Here is a 21082-nt window from a genome sequence, read left to right on the forward strand (position 1 = left end):
TTTAAACAAATATACTAACCTTATCGACCTCCCACCATGCAGGATAAAGTTTAGCTTGTCCATTAGCCAACACATATGATTCCTGTCGTTGATTCTTCAAGTGAACTACGTGAAAAGACGTCGGCATAATTGTATATCGCGTTTTTTTAATATTTTTCTTCAATTTCCTTACAATTAGAAGACGTGTCACTCATGCATCAATATGTTGTTTTACAAAAAAAGACATATATTAGTGAATTACATAAATTTAAAAAAAATTAATCAAACTGAAATATAAGAAATATAAGACTTACCCCCCATCGAAATAGACGTTGTCTTCAACCCCTAATAATATACCCCACCAAGACTGTTCAATCAACAAATGCATATCAACGTTGAGTTTGTATATGTCAGCGTAACACCCTTGGCTCTGCTCATGTAGATAAAAATCAACTGCGGTCTTAGCCCAAAGGGTATTATCCAGAATTGTTCTGGTAGTTGTTTCCTCTCCACTTCATCTGTCGGAATGGTACTGGCCGGTAACTTATACGAAAGCCAATAGTCATCCATCATGTCCTGCATGTGAGGGGGCTTCTCAATAATTCGATATATTACGCCGTGTGAATCGGTCTCTAGAATGTTGGGAGGGACCTCTTCAACGATGATAGTGGCCTCTTGAACGGTGGGAGGGGACTCTTGAGGGATGATAGGGGCCTCTTGAACGATAGGGGAGGCCTCTTGAACGATGACAGGTGAGTCGGGCTTTTTCTTACGGATTCTTCGCACTATTGGGGTGAACGGAGACGTAATGGCACGTGCACACCGTCTGATGCGTGAACTCCGTCTTGCAAGAAAAACCCGACGTAGAGCATCCACTTTAGCGGGCCGCTAAAAATAAATTAATACATAAATCAGTAAATAAGCAGACATGATATTAAACAGTGAGAACAAAGACAAATATATTTCAAACTTGCACGGTATTTACCCAAGTCATTATTATATCATTGTTCACAAAATGCATCGGATAACATTCCAGAAGTAAGCACTTATATAAACATTTAAAATGATAACATATAGGTTTAGTGCAGGTTCAATGACAACATAAAGAGTAGTAGTTTATTATTGAAACTTAAATTTTCAACACTGTGAAGTTAGTATTTGTCTTTTGGTTGAAGTAATACAATTCATTCAAGTTTCAATTTGCAGAAGAAGAATATAATCTGAAACTTAAAATCGCAACGCGAAAATGACTATCGCAATGCGAAAATGACTATCGCAATGCGAATTTGACTATCGCAACGAGAGAATCACAATGCGAAATGAAAATCGCAATGCGATTATAGTTTCGCGTTGTGATTTTGGTTTCACGTTGCGATTTTGTCGTTGCGATTTTCATTTCGCGTTGCGATTCTCTCGTTGCGATTTTCATTTCTCGTTGCGATTCTCTTGTTACGATTCATTTCGCGTTGCGATAGTCATTTTTCACGTTGCGATTTTAAGTTTCGTGTTGCGAAAGTAAACTATTTCTTCTTCTGCAAATTGAAACTTGAATGGATTGCATTACTTCAACTAAAAGACAAAACAAAGACAAATACTAACTCTTCAGAGTATTAAAGAATACACAGTTTAGCATAATTGGCAGCAAACGAACAAATTTACTTTCAACCAAAAGACAAAACAAAGACAAATACTAACTTCACAGTGTTAAAGAATACACAGTTTAGCAGAATTGGCAGCAACCGAATAAATTTACTTCAACCAAAAGACAAAACAAAAGACATATACTAACTTCACAGTGTTAAAGAATAAACAGTTTAGCAGTATTGGTAGCAACCGAATAAATTTACTAAGCAATCTAAGTGAAATGGTTAATCTAAGTGAAATTACGAGTAAATTTATCATCAAGTTAAATATGGAAAATCTTAAACTTACCTCGTTGCGTAGAGTATGAACCTCATTCTGCAACGATACTACCATCTCACGTAGAGCGGCAACCTCACCACGTAAAGTAGACACCTCCACACGCCATGCACCATCGTTATCGCGTAGAGTACCGATCTCCTCACGCAAGGCATTGACCTCATCACGTAACTCCCTTGACTCATCCCGTGGAGGTGGAGGTGGAGAACATGGAGATAGAAGTCGTGGCATCTTTGCCGGTCGCCTATCATGAGGTGATGGTGGAGAAGAGGCTCGATGATGTGACGGGATAGGTGATGGCTCTCGTTATAGAGGTGTATAGTTGGGTCGATCAGGTGATGGCTCTGGGTGAGGTGATGGCTCTCGAAGTGGAGGAAGTGGAGGCTGCTCATCATTCGTGCAATCAAAAAAACACTGACTAGCTTGCCACCAATCAGTGGCAAGCTCAGCCTCCGTGGGTGTCAGTCTCTGTAATGGAGTGTTGGCCTCCTAAAAATATAAAAACTCAAACAAAGTTAAACGTCTACTATTAATAACTTGTTTATATATGATAGTATTTATGTTAACTTATATTATTTATTGTCGCATATGGTATTAAGTCTTCCCAATCCAACAGACGTTTCCTCTTACAGGAAATAGCCCTAGGAATATCATTTGAAGTTTTTAATGCATATGTCCACATGCTGGGGAAAGCCTCGAATATCCAAATCTACAAACAATATAATAACAAACATTAGTAATTGTTAAATAATTAATTATAATTTTGAAAACATTATATAGAAATTCTTACCTTAAAGGCCCAAACAAAGCCTGACAAAGTGTATTTCGACCCATCGCCATGCAAACTTTTACGGTCATCAAAGGCAGATGACAACTTAGTCCAGGTAGCATTTCATATATACGAACCCCACAGAAACAGATTCCGTGCATTTAGGTCCTCTACCAATAATATTAGCTCCTGAGGAATAGGTTGTCTGGCCTCTCTGCCTAAAAAGCCGGCATACAAAAGTACTAGAAGGCATACTCGGACAACATCGACGTCATTCATCCGAGTAAAACCATCTTTCTTATTAAACAATTTCTTCAGGTCGTCGACGTGTAAGTTCGGCTTCTCTATCGACTCATCAGAAAAAACCTGGGATAACCATGATGGACGGGTGATATGACGAGTGTACCAGCCTATATCATCGTGTCCGAATCGTAGACCAGTGATTAAGCAGAACTCCTTCCGCCCAAAACAAGTATACGCCGGTGGAAAATGAAACCATATCTCTTCCTCATCACGTTGTATACTGTATGGTAGATCGCTAGTCATGGTTTTAAGCCACAAATAGGTCAAATTAGCATCTCCACCCGGATGCTGTACTCTCAGCCATGGCCCGAAGCAGGTTTCCTCAAACAATTTTCTTTGTGCAGGTGAAAGCTTCGAAGCAATTGTAGTGGCTAGGCTAACTTTATTCCTTAATGTCAATGAAGCCGAAAAAAATTTCTACAAAAACAATAAACATACCAAGTTAGATATACCAAAAACAATAAACATAAAGAGTAGTAGTTTATTCTTGAAACTAAAATTTGCAACACTGTTTTATCTTTTGGTTGAAATGAAAATCGCAATGAGAGAATGACTATCGTAACGCGAAATGAAAATCGCAACGAGAGAATCGCAACGCGAAATGAAAATCGCAATGCGATTTTGGTTTCGCGTTGCGATTTTCATTTCGCGTTGCAATTTTCATTTCTCTCGTTGTGATAGTCATTTTCGTGTTGCAATTTTCATTTTCATGTTGCGATTTTAAGTTTAGAAACTATTCTTCTTCTGCAAATTGAAACTTTAATGGATTGCATTACTTCAACCAAAAGACAAAACAAAGACAAATACTAACTTCACAGGGTTAAAGACTAAACAGTTTAGCAGTATTAGCAGCAATCGAATGAATTTAATAAGAAATCTAAGTGAAATGGTTCATCTATTATTGAAATTACCAGTAAACTTATCATCAATTTCAATATGAAAAACCTAAAATAATTCAAAAATTTCAAAATAAAAATAATTAAAAAAACTAACCCTCGGAGGTTGATTTTTCATTTCTGAATGATTGTGAGGGATTTCTGACCGTGAATGGTTGTGAGGGATTTCGCCGGAGATGGGGAAGGAAATCTTCGGAGATGGGGATGGATTTCGCCGTAGAGAGTGAGAGATGGAGATGGGACTGAGTTGTGATTTTAGGTTTTAGGTTATGAGTTGCGATTACGGGATATACTGTGGACGGTTCAGTGTTCCGATAATTAATATCCGTGTTTGGAATTTGAAAATAAAATACGCGTAGCGATTCTAATGGCGCTTTAAAAATCGCGTTGCGATTTACGGATACGCGTTGCGATTTTACGTATTGTCGTTGCGATTTACGGATACGCATTGCGATTTACGTATTCTCGTTGCGATTTACAGATACGTGTTGCGATTTACGTATTCTCGTTGCGATTTACGGATACGCGTTGCGATTTTACGGATACTCGTTGCGATAGTCAGAATCGCGTTGCGATTTATATGTTCGCGTTGCGATTTTCATATCCGCGTTGCGATTCTGGAAAATCGCAATGCGAATTTGTACTATCGCATTGCGATTCTTCATAATCGCGTTGCGATTCTGGGAACTGATTTGCGATTCTGGAGATCGCGTTGCGATTTTTATTTCGCATTACGATTTTGTTAGTCATTTTGGCAAATCCAAAAAAAGTTGGTTAAAATCGTATATTATAAGGCATTTTTGGTCACTGAGGTTATTTTCTCTAATTTTTTTACACATCAACGTAAATAATTTAAATAATATAATTTTATATTATTACCTGAATCGCAAAACTATTTCGACATATGCTCCAGCTTTTCAATTTTACAAACATAAAACTTAATTGAAAATAATTAGTATAATATTTTTTCAAATAATGATAATAAACAATAAGTATAATTAAAAAATTATAACAAAATTACCTTATAACGAAAAATCGCACGAATTTCTAAATTAAATATGAGAAGATTGCCAGAATTATTACTTGTTGACGGAATTGTTGTATTAATTTATAAGTTGAGATGAGAGATGAGAGTAGATGTGAGAAACGTAACCAGAGGAGGGTATTTATAAACATATAAGTCGCGTTAAATATAATTTTGGTACGGCGTATAGCGCGGCTCCTGATCCGCGCTATACCCCTACGTGGCGTATAGCGCGGTGTAGGGCGCGCGCTATACCCCACGTGTAATCCAGTCAGCGTATAGCGCGGTACAAGGGGCGCTCTATACCCACGTGAAGCCAAATCAGCGTATAACGCGGTTCAGGGGGCGCGCTTTATTGCTACGGGTGTTAGATCGAAAAATATAATCTGACTGGTGTTAGATCGATAAATATACCGATCACCGGTGATTTTTCGAAAAAAATACCCATAAATATAATTTACCATCGATGAAAATAAAAAGTGAAATTGTGATTTTAATAGCCTATTTTTAAAAAATATATATATCATATATTATGTATCTAGACACTTAATTATTCCCACGATTTCAATTTGGTCATCTATTTTTAAAATTATACTTAATGTTATATTTTAGTTCTATTTTGTTACTTTACTATTAGAAATTTAATGGTGATGTTGGTGTATCACCATAAAGTAATGTCACACCATTGTTAAAAAAAATTGGTATGCCAATAGTTATATTTTTTAAAGGTCGGGAATCAAAATGAAATTAAAACATAAAATTTTGTATAGTTTTAAAAAGGGTAAACTACATAAATAGTGATTAAAGTATGAGTAAATTTTTATTTTCTCTACTGAGGTTTCGAAAGTAACAATTAATCACTAGTGTTATCGATTTATAATAAAATGGTCACTCCATGTTAATCGCCGTTACAAGTCACGGAAGGCTAATGTGCCTGTTTGGACGACTGATGTGGCACCGTTTGTAAAACTTGAAGTTAGATAGTATATTTTAACTACATATTTTTTATTTTAACAATAGTTTAACGATAAAATTAGGGGTGATCGTTTAAACGAGTCGAATTGTGTCGAGTCAAAAATTCGAGTTGACAAGTCATATTTTACAACTCGAAATTTATTTTAAATTTTTTCGAGTCGATTCGAGTTTATAAAATTCGAGTTGAGTCAAATTTTTGAGTTTATGTTTAAATTTAATTCTAAATATTTATAATATTATGATATTATTTGATTCCAATTTAAATATTTTTTATAAATATATATAATACATATATATTTTTTCATTTTTTCCATATGTGATATACATATATCATACAAAATTGAGAGACTCGATGTAAACTTGAAAATTAATTCGTTAATTATTAAAAAATTCAAGTTACTATTTGATTTATTCAAGTTGTATTTTACAAATTAATTTGAACTTGAATTTTTTTAGTTGGTTCGAATTGATGAATTCACAACTCGAAGTTAATTCAAGTCTAGTCGAAAAAATCAATTTTTCGAGTCGAGTTGAGTTTTTTTTACCTCAAAATAAAATAAATATTAATTTTTTTTGTTAACGTTATGTCATCAACTCGACGGAGATATTAGTGGAGTGATTATTCTATTACAAACCGATAATGTTATTTGTAACTTTTGAAATTTTAGTGGGGTAAAAAGAAAAATTGGTGACCATTCGTATAGTTTACCCAAAATAAAAACTCGGCTTCGCTAGGCGAGTCACAAATTCGTAGCTATCCGAATATCATTTTCATTTTCAGCTATAAATTTTGACTCCCGGACACAATTCCAAGATTGAGCGTACTGCGAACTTGTCTTCTCCCTTGAGCTCGTTTTCTCTCTGCAAAAAAGGAAAAAAATGGAAGGACTGAACTTGGATAAATGGGGTTATGAAGTTAAAACCTCTTCCGATTCTTGCATTTCCGCAATCAACGACTACTACCACCAGGTATTCACTCTTCTCCCTCTCTTTCAATACCCGTTTCTTTATTTTAATTCGTAAAATTCTTTGTTTCTGGTTCTAGTTCTGTAAAGTGTTCAACCACCACAGGTGCTTGCTTATGGGAGAAATAGGAAAGTGATCTTAGAAGCGGTTGTTCATGACAAACACTGTGTTTTAGCCAACATTTTGGCTGCCCATTTCCTCCATTCCTCTGACCCTTCAGAGGCTGATCCACTTGTAGAAGCTGCCAAGTCAAGAATTGTAATTTTCTATCATTAGTGTATATGGTTTTCCTTTAGAAAATACAAGGATGGTGGGATTTTTGGTAATTCTGGGTTTGTGTTGTTTTGAGCAGGAACAAGCCACTTCTTATGAGAAAGCCGTTTTCGAAGCTATCATTTATTTGATTTGTCATGGTAGAGATGATGATGTTGCCGTGGAGTTACACTCTAAGGTTAGTCTATTCACGGCATTTTTTTACTGGTTTGGAACATTTCCTCATCTCATTGAGATGAACCCTCCTCAGTTATTAGTGTTTTAGATAATTTAACAAGTTTTGTCATGTTGACTCGGAACTAAGATTTGCTGATCAAAATTTAATGGCTTAAACAGCAACAGATAATGTAAAATGACAAGAAGGGTAGTAGGTCACATAAGTTCAGAATTTTGCACCTTTCTTAATTGTGTTGAAAAAAAATAAGAACAGACCACTAATGTTCCCTCGTTTTCAAGTTGAGAAACTTGGCAGTTCTATGCAATGATATTGTGGCATGCTTCAAAATTATCATATTTATAAAAAAACTGCAATCTCAATTCGTTGATTCCTTCAATAGGCTTGTTTTTCCCCTTTCTTTCAAAATTTAATGTTGTATATGATTCTTGGACATTTGTTGCAGCTCTTGCGAGATTTTCCAAGGGATCTTGTTTCATTGAAGAGGGCACAACTACTGTGCTTTTATATGGGTCGGGCTGATTTGTCCTTAGGTCTTGTTCAGCAGGTTACTTCCTATCTGGTGAAGAAGTAATTTCTTGATTTTAAAGGGAGTGGGGAAATTGATAGCTTTGACCAATCAATTTTCCTGCATTTGTGGATCAACGTGTCTCACATATAGCATTATTTTTGCTTTGCGATATTTTGTTGCATTGACTCTTTATCTAGACAATTTTTATTTTTCCCATGAAAACTTTCGGTTTGTATTTACCTTTCTTCCTGTAATGGTTTGTACATTTTTTTTGATAGAAGGTTTGTACATTCAATAGGTTCTACCTCAAAATCAACAAGAAAATTACATATATGGCATGCTTGCATTCCCTTTATTAGAGCTTGGACGAATGGCAGATGCAGAGGATGCTGCAAAAAAGGGGTTTGAAATAAATAAGCAAGACTTTTGGTCACAACATGCTGTGAGTTCTGGTTGATGTGATATGCTTTGAAGACTATATGTTTTATTTCCTTCCCTTAATAAATTTGAGGTTATTGTTTCCAATCATATAATTTATATGATGAATGAACTTATATTTCACCAGATGCATTTGTAATTGGATGGTCAGCTGTATAATTGCTGAATCTACAATAAAACCCCACTGTTGTAATTTACTGAGGGCTGTTTTCACTAATTTGTACAACAAACCGGGGAAAGATTGGCCATTAATACATTCAATTCCTATTTATGATAATTGAGTGATTGCAATAAATATAATTATTATGTATACATGTACTATTGCTAGAAATATATCTTTGAGAAATTCTCATAGTTTTTGTTTTGTCGTGCAGTTGTGCCATGTTCTTCAGTATGAGTGTCGGTACAAAGAAGCAGTGCTGTTCATGGAAGAATGCTCAAAGTCATGGAGTTCTTGTTCATCATTCATGTATGCCTTTTAGGCCATTAAATGAGTTTACTTGTGTTTGTTGCCTTCTTTCAATATTAAAGTTTGAGAAATATCTAGGTTAACTCACAATTGGTGGCATGTGGCTCTTTGTTATTTGGAGGGTCATTCTCCAATTACAAAGGTCAGAGAAATTTATGATGATCGTATATGGAAGGAGTTGGAAAGAACTGATGCAGTTCCTGGGGAGGTATTTCTTCTTTCTACCATATTTTCATCATCATCCACAATTTCAAATTGCAAGTTTTGCTTGTTGGTACATTTAGGTGTACCTAAATGCTTTGGGTCTGTTGTTGCGGATTTATATACGGGGAAAACTGGATGTCTTTGAAGATCAGTTGCAAATTTTGGCAGCATCTCTAACAGATCAAGTGAGTTGACCCTCATGTACAAGTTTATTCTTATAATGTACTTTTCTAAGGACTAATATCTGTTTAGAATTGGAAATTCAAAGTTTTAATGCCTATCGATATACTTGAACACCCTTAATTTTCTGAATAGTGCCTCTACTTTCATATATGCCTCCTCCATGACATCACAAAAGAATTGTTGGCAATTCTATCAAACTACACACACACACACATGCACGTTGTGAATATGGAATAATGACATGCAGTGCTAAATTTTCATTACCTGTGTTTGGAGCTGCCTTTTGGATGAATCTGAAATGGCATCTAAGGGTCTGTTTGTTTCCCGTAATTGGAATTACGAAATTGGTTTTCCCCGAATTCACGTGTTTGTTTCACGTAATTCGTTTTCCGGAAAATATTTTCCCGTGTTTGTTTCACGTAATTCGTTTTCCGGAAAACGTTTTCCCGTGTTTGTTTCACGTAATTCGTTTTCCGGAATGTAATTCATTTTCCTAGTAACAGAATTTCCTTTGTGTTTTCTGTAAAATGACTTACGGATTCATTTTCCGTAAGTCATTTTCCGAACTTTTCACTTCAAAGCAAAAATACTCAAAATAATTTTATTTTATGAATTTAATATTAATAAAATATTTTAATATCATTTTCATCAAAATATTAATTATTAAAATATTTAAAATATATTTATTAATATTTATAATAATATAATATTATATTTTTAATATTATATAAAATAATCAATTATATTATAATAATATAAGATATTATATTTTATTTTAATAATATATAATAATTTTTTTATATATTTAATAATGAATAATATTATTTATATATTTCAATAATATTTTAGTAAAGATATTAAAATATACTAATTAATATTTTTAAAATATAATATAGTACTATTACTTTAATAAATAATTAATATAATTTATAAAATTTTATTTCACTAAAATATACCGAAAGAATGTTTAAATAACATCTTCCAAACATCATAAAACGTTTTCCAGATGTTTTCCAGAAATGTAATTCATTTTTCAGAAATGTAATTCATTTTACAGAAATGTAATTCATTTTCCAGAATTCAAATTCCAGTAATTCATTTTCCAGTAATTCAAATTCCAGTAATTCAAATTCCAGTAATTCATTTTCTGGAAAACCAATTACAGCTAAACAAACAGACCCTAAGTTTGTTGTAGTTTTTGAATTTTTAGTGTATATGGGCCTCATAGAACATTAATATATAATAGTGTAGATTATAGGCTATCTTCTTCCATAGTGTAGTTTATTTTAACAAGGTGATACTGTTGTTTGCACGACTTTATTGTTTGATGATATTTGTGTTCGCTGTATTGTTCAGGTGAACTGGTTTTTAGAGTGGCACCTTGATTTGTTGATATTATGGGCCTTGGCGTTTACTGAGGAACTTTCTAAAGCTGAAGATTTACTAAACGGCTTGAAGTTGAGGTTATAAAGACATTTCTCTCCTCTTTTTTTTCATTTTGGAATGTGGTTGCTTCATCGCCATTGTATTTCATTGTTGTAGACTTTCCAAGATGAGCAAGAAGAAGCAACAAATAATGCAAAGAGCGATGCTGGTTTGTTCTAATTTTCTTTCATCGATATAATGAGTTATTCATATACTGCATTTATATTTTTCTGATATTACTTTATAGGCTTCCTGCCTTTTTCTTTTCACTCTATAAGCCTTTTGTTCTTAGCTTGCGGAAGCTGTATATGAGTTTGGACGAGGTAATGAAAAGCAAGCACTAGAAATACTCGGTCCTGATTTCGATGCATATACTTATAAGGTACTACCATCAACTATCATTTTGTTTGTTGATTGTACTGTCGAATATTTGGTGTTGATTTGATTTTTGTATCGAATGTCAGATTATCGGAGCATCCGATGAACAGGTTGATGTATTTAATGAAATCTGGTACGTTATGTTGCTGAATACTGGACAAGCTACCAAAGGTAGGACACGTGATCTTGTTAAATGTTATACTAATTTTATTTATGGTGATTGGTTTTTAACTTTTTGAATTGCAGCCATTGAATCCATCGAGAAACAGATCAAGAAGAGGGATGGAGCTCCTTTCCTATGGCGTCTACTGGTAAGTATATACATATGTAACTCTATATCGACATACATTATCTGTTTAGTTTGCACCAATGTTACTCGGACTCGATTGCCGAGTGTTGAAACACAGGTACGATCATATGACATTTTGCATGTCAATTGTTCAGGAGAAAGGCTATATGCTAGGTGGCAGGCCGGAAGCCGCGACTATCGGCGAAAAGGCCAGAGTGTTGGAGACGGCATATTTCAACTAAGCCTATCTGTAGCCACATATATATATATATATAGCTTTAGTTTCAATAAGAGGTTGAATCAACGTTCACCACCACAAAGAAACTAGAATGCAACATCTTCCTGTAAACTTGCATATTCACATCGTGTAGCATGTAAAATGTATGCACCTTTGATTGGTCACAGTTTTTTCACTGAAGGACAAGCAAAGCAGCGCAGGGTTTTATGAACAACGAACAAATGGTGTATAAATGCATACAGGCCAATATAATTGTAATGTGCTCTTCAAATAAATTTTAGGCTTTATAGGCTGAATCTGCTCTGAGCTGTCCATGTTTTGGACTCGGTTGTTGAGTGAGTGGTAGCTCCAACATGTTGCGCAGATGAGAATGAAAACAAAAACTCGCGACTGCTTTGATCTGTTTCGATGAGATGAATTTTTATTTTATTTTATAAAATTTGGGTTTTAAGTTGATTTTTCTTTAAGCTTTGTCAAATCAGATTCAAGTTCCGAAAGAACTTATCAAGTTCGGAAATGATTATAAATATACTTATCTTTGGTCTCTGGTGTAATTGCACGACTTCGGTATAAATAAAACTTTTCAAGGGAAAGTTCATTCATATCAGTAAGGCTATAGCAATTCTTTGGTTTAAACACCAACGGTTGCAGCATGAATTCTTTGTGATTTGATCAAGCATATCGAATACAACGCCACTATTCGAATAGCCCTTTAAAATCAAGCATATCGAATACAACTCTACTATTCGAAATTTTGCTGCATGGTTCACGTATTAATATTCGATCACAGTGCAGGATCAATTTCTTCTGGAACTCGTGCCCTTCCTGAGTAGAGATACTGCATCTCATCGATCCATGTCTGCCAATTCTAAACCATTAGCCACCATCTAGAGATGAATTTTATGGCATGTTTAAGAGGAACAACGTTGAGTTACCTTGTGTCGAAAGGCGATCCTCATATTTGGAACATTTGTCTTCTGAATGTCATTCCCTTCTGGACCTCTTAGGAAGTATTTGTTGCCGAGCCAATGCAACTGCAACAAAATGATCAAAAAGGAAATGATAAAATGTGTTAACCGCGGGTTGATTCATTGATTTACAATTCAGCAGAGCTAGTGAGCAAGGATGGACAGAGGGGAGCAACCGGGGGCAATCACCCACTGAAATTTTCAAATTATCATATATTTAAGATATTTTCATTGTATTTTCTATTGATAATTTGTTTTCAACCCCCTATAATTTTTATAAGTTCGTCCTCTAATATTTTAGAAGTTTACCACCCCAGTAGAAAATCCTAGGTCCTTCCCTGCTAGCGGGGACCGAGACATTTGGAAAAAAAGACTATAAAAGGTCAGTCCATATCAGAAAACCCTCCTGCAGTGTGATTTTGGATTCTCTCCAGTAATAGCAAATAAGTTAACAAGACCATTTCAACTCCACATTATGAGTTTCCCAGAAAATGCATCAAAATGTTTTACCTTACCCAAGCAAACTTGAACTTTGGAGACTTATACTTGTATTTTTAGACGGGCATGCTGCATGCATTAAACACATCAACATGCATACTTACAGGTTATAGCCTTCCAATTGGCCAGTTTCCCTCTTAATATGGAAGGGAGTAAATGAGGATGCCCAAGGATCTTGAAGATACAACAATTGTACACACAAATTTCAGTCTATACATGTCATTTAAAAATAGGTAAGCAACGTTTTTTCTCTCTCCTTTATTTGCAATGTCAGTAAATTGCCTATTTTTGATCTGAAGAGTAACATGAATGTTAATCGTCAACAGAGAACACTCGAAAGGATTGTCTATGTAAAGAGAAAATGAGAAACTTTGCTTGGTACTTAACTTGAAAGAGTGAGTTCAGCAAGTTGTTTCCATACTTCAAAACAATATTTAAATGGCCATGAAAAGCTGAGAAAATAATAGTTATGAAATCTCTTACCTTTTACATATGCGAAAATCCAGACTGGTATACAGAATTTCTAGCAATCTCACATAAGTCACAAGCACTGAGCTTCCAAACCTGCAAATTACTAATTTAAGATGATGACAGAGACATCAAGCACATGTTTACGCACCTTACCACTTGTGTCTTTTCATGTACTAGTTATTTTAGAGAGTTTGTGTTGTGGGAGGAAACATTACTAAGTTGGATGCATGTTTACTTTTAACAGACTCAGAAATATTGGATACACGTGTGTGTATATATAGAGAGAGAGAAATTTCAAAAGAAAGCAGCAAACCTGTGCTGCTACACTGTACTCTTCCACAAGAGCTTCCTTTGTCAAATGAATTTGCAAAGGGTCATCAGATGAAAGTGAAACATTAAGCCCACGCTGAAAGAAGGAAGGAAATGGGTTGCGATGATAGTCCAGGAAAAGGGAATTATTGCTCAGAGGAGACATAGCCAATCCAATCTGATAAAAGAACAGCAAGGTGATCAACAACAGTAATTGAATCAATTGTCTTGTTTCAAAGGAGAAGTTCATTCCAAAAGTCACTCATAAACAGTTTGGGCTTAATAATACAAGGACTGGAGATGCAGACTCTGCACATTCTGACATATGGGAACAAGATCTACAGATCCCTTCTGATTGGTTATGGTATACGTCCACAATACAACTACAAGAAAGAAACTTGTTTATGGGAAATCCTGCAAACCAGCCTGAGCAAGGTAATACAAGTACTGCAAAACTGGAGATTTCCGGAGATTAATCCCATGGGATATATTGTTGCACAGAAGGAAAGCAGCAGCTAAATGGTCAATGTCACCAGCCTGCATAAATTTGCAAATGTCAGAAGCAATTTAAAGAACTGAAGAAAATTTGAGACGGAGAGAAATCGACTTTAACCTCCCCACAGTGAGGTCGAAGTTTTATCGTTTGCATTCCTTTTGACTCACGAAGCTGAAAAGGGGAAAAGTAAAAATATGAAATGTTTCAACATAGCATCTATGACAAAAATAAAAACAATCTTCCTTGTGTAAAAAGCCCAATTGATGTATAAAAGGCAATGTTGGTATGTAACATAGCTATGACGGGATTAGAAAATTAGACGAACCTTGTTGAGCGTATACAAGTTAGCATAAAAGTAGTAGGCGTAATAAGAATATGCAGGATTAAATTCATTCGTCCATTCAGCAGGAGTTGGCATGTGCTTTGTACGACGTCTCTCTGGTTTATTCTCATCATCAACTAAATCAAAGCCAACCACCTGTAAACAGAAGCATATTTTTTTTATAAGAATGAGAGGCCTCATTAAAACACCCTTACATAACTGTCCGTTCCCCTAAAGGAGAACAAACAATCAGCGGAAAGAGGAAGAGTGCCTCAAATTTTATTAAAAAAGGTTTTAGATACCCATCATTAGTTCATTACAACCTGAATAAAGCACACACCCCATTACAACGAAAACATCCCTCTTTCATCTAACCCTAGCCTTCCCTCACCCAATTCCTTTTTAGCCAATTCGTCGGCTTCCCAATTGGCACTTCTTAAAATCAAACGTCATATAACGTTATTTGATACAACCATGGAACTAATCTCCCTAACTATAGAAACATAACATGAAGGACAAGAAGAGAAGTCCCTGATCCACTCTAAAGCAACCGAGCAATCACTTCCATAATAAGACGACCCGTCGAACCCCAATCCCACTCAACAAAGAGTTTCAAACCTGCTCTGATCGCCTTCAGTTCAGCTAAGATTGGATGACCTGGACCCACTGATTCAGAAAAGAACAGCAAGGAGCGACGATTCGAATCCCTTAATAATCCTCCAATGCCCCCCTTTCTCCAATCGCTGATTACTGCTCCATCTACATTAACCTTGAGAAAGCTCCCTCTGAGTTGCCACCTGTCTTCCCTTCCTCAAGCCACGAAGAAACTTTATTTAAAGACTCTTCCAGCGACTGTTCGGTACCCTCATCAAACCATTCCAGTCAATCGCCGTCTTGGTCCTCCGGTGACACCTCCTCTTCCCAATAAATCCTCAGAACTGACTAGATCCAAATCGACCTCTGGTTTCACTAAAGTTGATCCAATCTTCACCCCAATCTTGTACGACCTCCCATCTGCAAGAACAGTAACCAAACTTGGAACATCAAAAGGACCAACAATTCTCAATATCAGCTTTGCAACCGACAAATCCTTCCTCCCCAAAGTCTCGTCATGAATGCCAACCAGTAAACCCCACCGACTTGCCAGAGTTGTGAAGAAGGCTTCATGCCGGCAGTTTAAAGGAACTCCACTTAGCTCAACAAAACAATACGTCATTGGAACACCAATCTCCATCACCAACCGATCAATCCAATCAAACCAGTAAGACAATTCATCTTTCTTGTTCAGCCAAGCCTCCATCAAGCACTCCTCCGAAGAGAAGGTTATATTATGCAAGAATTCCACGCATAGCCCCAACTAACTAGTTTGACATCTATTCCATCACTGGATAAAGTTTTCTGAACCACATCCAACTCTAAATCTGCCTTCATAATTCCAGTTAAAACAAGCTTCATCCATTCCTTCTCTTTAGCCGGTATGAACACATTCACCAGCTTTTCCTCCCCAGCTTTAACTTTTTGATTTGCCAATGCTTCTTTGTATGACCTTCCATCGTTGAACTTGTTGAAAAACTCCCTTTTGGAGTCTGCGTTTTTGTTCTGCACGTTCAAGTTATTCCCTGACATTTCAGCTGCCATCCCACGATTTGCTCCTGAATCCTTCCTTTTCGCAAACTTTGCTACACCATCTGATACCCTTTTCTGATCTATCATCGTATTGTTTACCTTCGCTATGGCATTAGCCACGTCTTTCTTACAACCAAAATGAACAAAGGCGAAATTAGAATCCTTGTACTTCGGCCTTCTGTTGACTAAAGGAATGAAAACCTTCACAACATCACCATGACGCTTGAATAATTCCCAAATAACTCTTCTAGAGACTCTCCTGCTGAGATTATCCACGACAACCACCCATTCTGATCCACTAGAAGGTGAAAAGACTAGGACTTTTTGCTCCAGTGGGGAGCGAAGCGACTCTAGACATTTTTCACTAAATCCTATGATGCCTTTTGTAATAGACTTATTAAACAGAAGCATATTAGCATGCAAGTCTCTTCAATAAGAAGTATTTTTAACTGTATTATCAGTTTGTCAAATAACAATGAAATCTCTTATTAGTGCACATTTTCTTCATTGAACATAAAACTCACCATCTTTAGGAACACATGCAATTGAGGATGAGAGTTTGGATCAACTGTAACTTAAAATAGTGGAATGAAAACATTGTCCAGAATATTCTGAAAAGATTTTACAATTCCCATTTGCTTGTACATATTATACAATCGTGGTAGCTGCAAGATAAATCAAAATCAAGTGAAGAAAGTTAACTTTGTCTTAAGAAAATATATGAGAGAGGGACTGGGGGAGAGAGAGAATCAGGAGTTATGTAGAAAGATGATGCTTGATATGTACATGATGCCCCAAAATCTTATCCTAAATTTCGATATCCTAAATGTTCATTAGATTGTCCATGCTTTGAAATACTTTTCATTAGAGGGGATTCAAGAAACATAGAGACAATTCTTAAATAAACATGTCCAAACAAGATATGATCATTTTGATGCATTAACAAGAAAGGATCCAGGAAAAGCAGTAGGTAAGACTTAAAGGAACATTTTAAAACGGAGATGTAAAAGGGGGGAAAACTTAATGCAATACTAGATAGTGGGAGAATGTACTAGTACGGAGAGAAATAATAGCATTATACCTGGATTAACCAAACGGTAGTGTCACCATAAATTTCATTGTTAATAAACCAACTAGCCAACTGGTCCCATTCACTCTGTTTCCTTCCATATATGGACACTCTGTACTCTGACATCTAGAAAAGATATAATATATTACTCAGTGCTGTCAGATGAGAAAGGAGAACTATAGGTCCTGGAATCCTTTCATTGCATAAGGAACAAGGTGTCAAACACACACACATACAGACTTTTGCCTAAATGGAGTGAGGCACAACATATATGTATGTGTTGTTTACATATATATGGTATGTATTATAAGCTTAAAATATATAATTGAGATAATAAACTATAAAAAGGTGGTCCTGTTTGAACAGCGGAAAAAATGCCAAATTTTCTCTCTTGTCAACCATATGCATATCTCCGTAAGATACCATGTTTGGTGTTGAATGCTCAAATATTGAAAAGTTAAGATGTCATCCTCTTTTTTGAAATTAAGAAAGAATAAGTAGAAACTAAAGAGAACTTCAACTAGACAGACTTTTTGAGCCCACACACCAGGAATGTGCCTCGACTGAAAAGGTCAAAGTCCATTTAATGCCTGGTGCTATGGCAAAAAAGCTTAAGCATGTGCCATAAAACACTTGTATTACTTAGATAAAGCTGATGGAGGATAAAATACTAAAAGAGCCCAAGTTTGTCGCTTTTCTAAAGTAAGCTCATATGCTTTTATTGTGCCCAAACAAGCTCTTACCCTTTAATCTGTACCTAAAGGAATTGTTTCTGACAGAAAGTTTACTTTTGTTATGATCAAAGCTAGATGGCCAAAATGGATTCTGGCAAAGGTATCAGTGGTGAGATTTGGGGTGGCATTGACTGTAACAGAGGTCAACCTTTTGTTGAATATAAAAGGTTATTTGGATACAATAAAAGCAGAGGCTTAGTTATGAAAAATGGGATACTTCATGGGAATCTAGTATTTTACCCCTTAGTGGGAATATGGCCATCAAGAAAAGGTACTCAAAACTTTAAGGTCAATCAATAGAAACAACGAAAACAATTCTTAGGCTACAGAAAAATAGTTTAGACATAAAATAAAGCTTTAAGGTTGAGTTTTGCCCAGCATCGGCATTGGGTATTACAAAGTGAACTCTCATTGCATAAAAATATCAAAGTTTCAGATCTATCATAATTTGAAAATACTAACTGAACCTAGGGCCAAGACTGATGAATGCCTAAACAAAAGACACAAGATTAAACCAAGGACGTAAACTTAAAATAGCATGCAAATATTTTAGAGAGAGAGGGTTTCATAAATGCTTTGGAATTTGGAAGATTAAAGATATATCTTTTAGAGTATGAATTATTAATATTTTTATTTTGGACAAGGTGAAATGGAGGGTGCACAAGCAATGGTTGAATCAGGGTACTATGACTTCACTGGCTTTATTTATCTATAAACATCAACCTGATATTTGCTTGTTTCAAGGTCTGATAGCACTTGCTTTGTAACTTCTGCCAGAAAACGTCCTGTACAATAAGCGCCACTTAATTTGTCAATGCTTGCACAAATTTATATTAATAGAGTCATGACAATATCCAAAAGAAGTCACAACAATTCTAGCAAACATATATTACCAATAAAATAAAGCTATGACCATGATGTCAATGTGAATTCAAAATACAAAGTGGGAAATCAAATGGAGAAAATTATCAAAACTGAGTGATTATATCGGTTACCAGTAAGAAAAAGATGAAAGCTATCTGAACAAACATAATGAAAATCTAAAAGCTTGAGTTGTGATGGTGTAGTTGTCAAACCTTGTATAAGATTGTCCTGCTTTAAAAATATCTCTCTGAGCCTGCTTTGCCCACAAGGATTGTATTTAAGATTGAATTTGTCAAATCGATGAAAGGTACTCTTATCAGCATGAACATCCAACAAATCAACATTGAGATCATATCTGAAATACAAGACACATGAAACATTAGTTGAATAAAGCAAAGCAAATTTATGAAACATAGAAGAGAATAGAACCAAAGTTTTGCCTACCCAGACAACTCCAAACTCTCAAAAACCTCTTTCAACGTCGTATATTTTCCATCCCTAAATATAACAACCTGCACCAGATTCATTTAGGATTGTGTTGATTATGATCCATATTTTTATATGCTTTCAAAATATAATTAAAAAATAAAAAGGAATTCAAAACAACCTCATCAGGTTATTTTTTTAGTTTTGATTTGATGAAGCTAAGCAGATGTTTCTGGTTCATGCAAGCAGAATGATAAACATGTGTATCAACCTTCCGGATATTGTAGAAATCCCTGTGCGGTGCACTCTTCTGAGCCAAAAACTCCCTATCTGCGTTTACCAACAGATGAAGGCGGAACTTCTGCGCAGCATTCAGTTGTTAGTTACAGAAACAACCCAAAGAGGAAAAATATATTTAGAGGTAAAAAACACCACCTCTTCAAGAAACCTTAGCCGGTGATGGCAAGCAGAGCGAACATTTCCGGCCGACAGGACTTTTAGGAGGTGATGCATATCAGTGAAAAATGTTGTTGAGCTCGCAACAGGGAAAAGCTCAACAGTGTCTGAAAATAGATAGACATGTTTACTGTTCTAGGGTTCATCAAAGAAAATAACTGTAGTATTGTAAACACATGGATCAAGCATAACACTATATAGTTTATGTAAATTTTGCATGGTTTCCAATAGATTACATGTTAGGGACCAGCCATGTTATACAGTGTCACACTAAAAGAACTCCTGCTGTTTTACCCACACACTAAAAACTCTATTCTCCTAGGAGATTTAAGATTTCGGCACAAAATTGATTCAACATAACCTTGTCAAGTTCAAGAAAAAGATTTAATTGAACAAATTGGATTCATTGTTGACACAATAATATAGTACACACAAATGGCGCATACCACACTCACTTGCATAAACATGTATAACTCCATCTTCCATCCTAAAGTGATGCTGCATGAAAAGGGGAAAAACAGCTTAAACTACAAAAAAGATACTTTTATGATATCACTGTTGCTTCAATGAGTGCAACAGAAAATGTTGTAATATTGTTTCCAACCAATATCTAAAAAAAATGAAACACACCGCTGATTTTTCAACAGGCTCAAAATGAAATGAATCACATTTCGCCTTTGGAGTGCCAGGTTCCGTCACAGGTTCCTTTGTCCATGGAGCAATCGCCTCCCTGTAAACATAATTGTCTCGCAACTCCAAGCACTCCCGTACCATCTTCCTTACTTCCTCCTCTTCTACATTTGTTGAATCTGAATAGAGATTGTTAAAGGCAGAACATGATCAATTTTGAAGTGTTCGTACTCGGGCACATTCAGTAAGCAAAGACTAATTCTGACTTGTCAAGTCAATCTTACTTGATCAATATTAATAGAGGTAACATGTGTTAATACAGGTCCAAGACAGCAGTTCACAAATTAAAGCAATGGAAAAATAAAATTAGCTAAATATGAAAGCAAAGTTACAATAACGATAAATAGTGAAATCATTATATTTAGAGACTATCATACCATGCAATGTGCTTCTAGGAGGCAAACTAGTTTTTGCAAAAACATGATCATTCTCAAATATGCCAACTGAAGCTGAATCCACGTTTTCCTTTCCAGCAATATTAACACAAGATTTTTCTTCATTCCCGGTAGGTTTATAAGTGTCGTCATGAACACGATTCACATCATCACCTCTAATCGGAACAGAATATGAATTTTGAATTTTTGTAGCAACATCCTGTACATTCACCAATAACAGATGAATAAAAGATCCATATCTTTTCATTAATTATTAGTAATTAACAATTCACCATAGTTTCTCTTCAAATGATAAATCATTAAACCTAATACAAAGCAAACCTATACGCTCAAAAACAAGTCT

General features: G+C 35.4%; 1 protein-coding gene, 1 long non-coding RNA gene and 1 pseudogene across 2 annotated transcripts; 2 read left to right on the plus strand and 1 right to left on the minus strand.

The window, feature by feature from the left end:
- Positions 1-34: 34 nt before the first annotated feature.
- LOC120184714 lies at positions 35-18157 on the plus strand. The gene is made up of 3 exons (XR_005522065.1): positions 35-48; positions 2274-2276; positions 18023-18157. It is a non-coding gene; the product is annotated as an uncharacterized LOC120184714 (long non-coding RNA).
- On the plus strand, positions 6680-11579 carry LOC120184713 (tetratricopeptide repeat protein 38-like). Its single transcript, XM_039189101.1, has 14 exons — positions 6680-6835; positions 6938-7090; positions 7185-7283; positions 7726-7827; positions 8090-8233; positions 8604-8698; positions 8777-8906; positions 8983-9087; positions 10442-10548; positions 10628-10679; positions 10803-10892; positions 10975-11059; positions 11135-11199; positions 11333-11579. The coding sequence occupies exons 1-14, from the start codon at positions 6746-6748 to the stop codon at positions 11417-11419; spliced, it is 1404 nt and encodes a 467-aa protein (XP_039045032.1). The 5' UTR covers positions 6680-6745; the 3' UTR covers positions 11420-11579.
- Positions 12193-21001, minus strand: LOC120184712 (annotated as a pseudogene).
- Positions 21002-21082: the final 81 nt, after the last annotated feature.

The sequence above is a fragment of the Hibiscus syriacus genome, unplaced genomic scaffold (genome assembly GCF_006381635.1).
Source record: "Hibiscus syriacus cultivar Baekdansim isolate YM2019G1 unplaced genomic scaffold, ASM638163v2 tig00112926_pilon, whole genome shotgun sequence".
Classification (NCBI taxonomy): Eukaryota; Viridiplantae; Streptophyta; class Magnoliopsida; order Malvales; family Malvaceae; genus Hibiscus; species Hibiscus syriacus.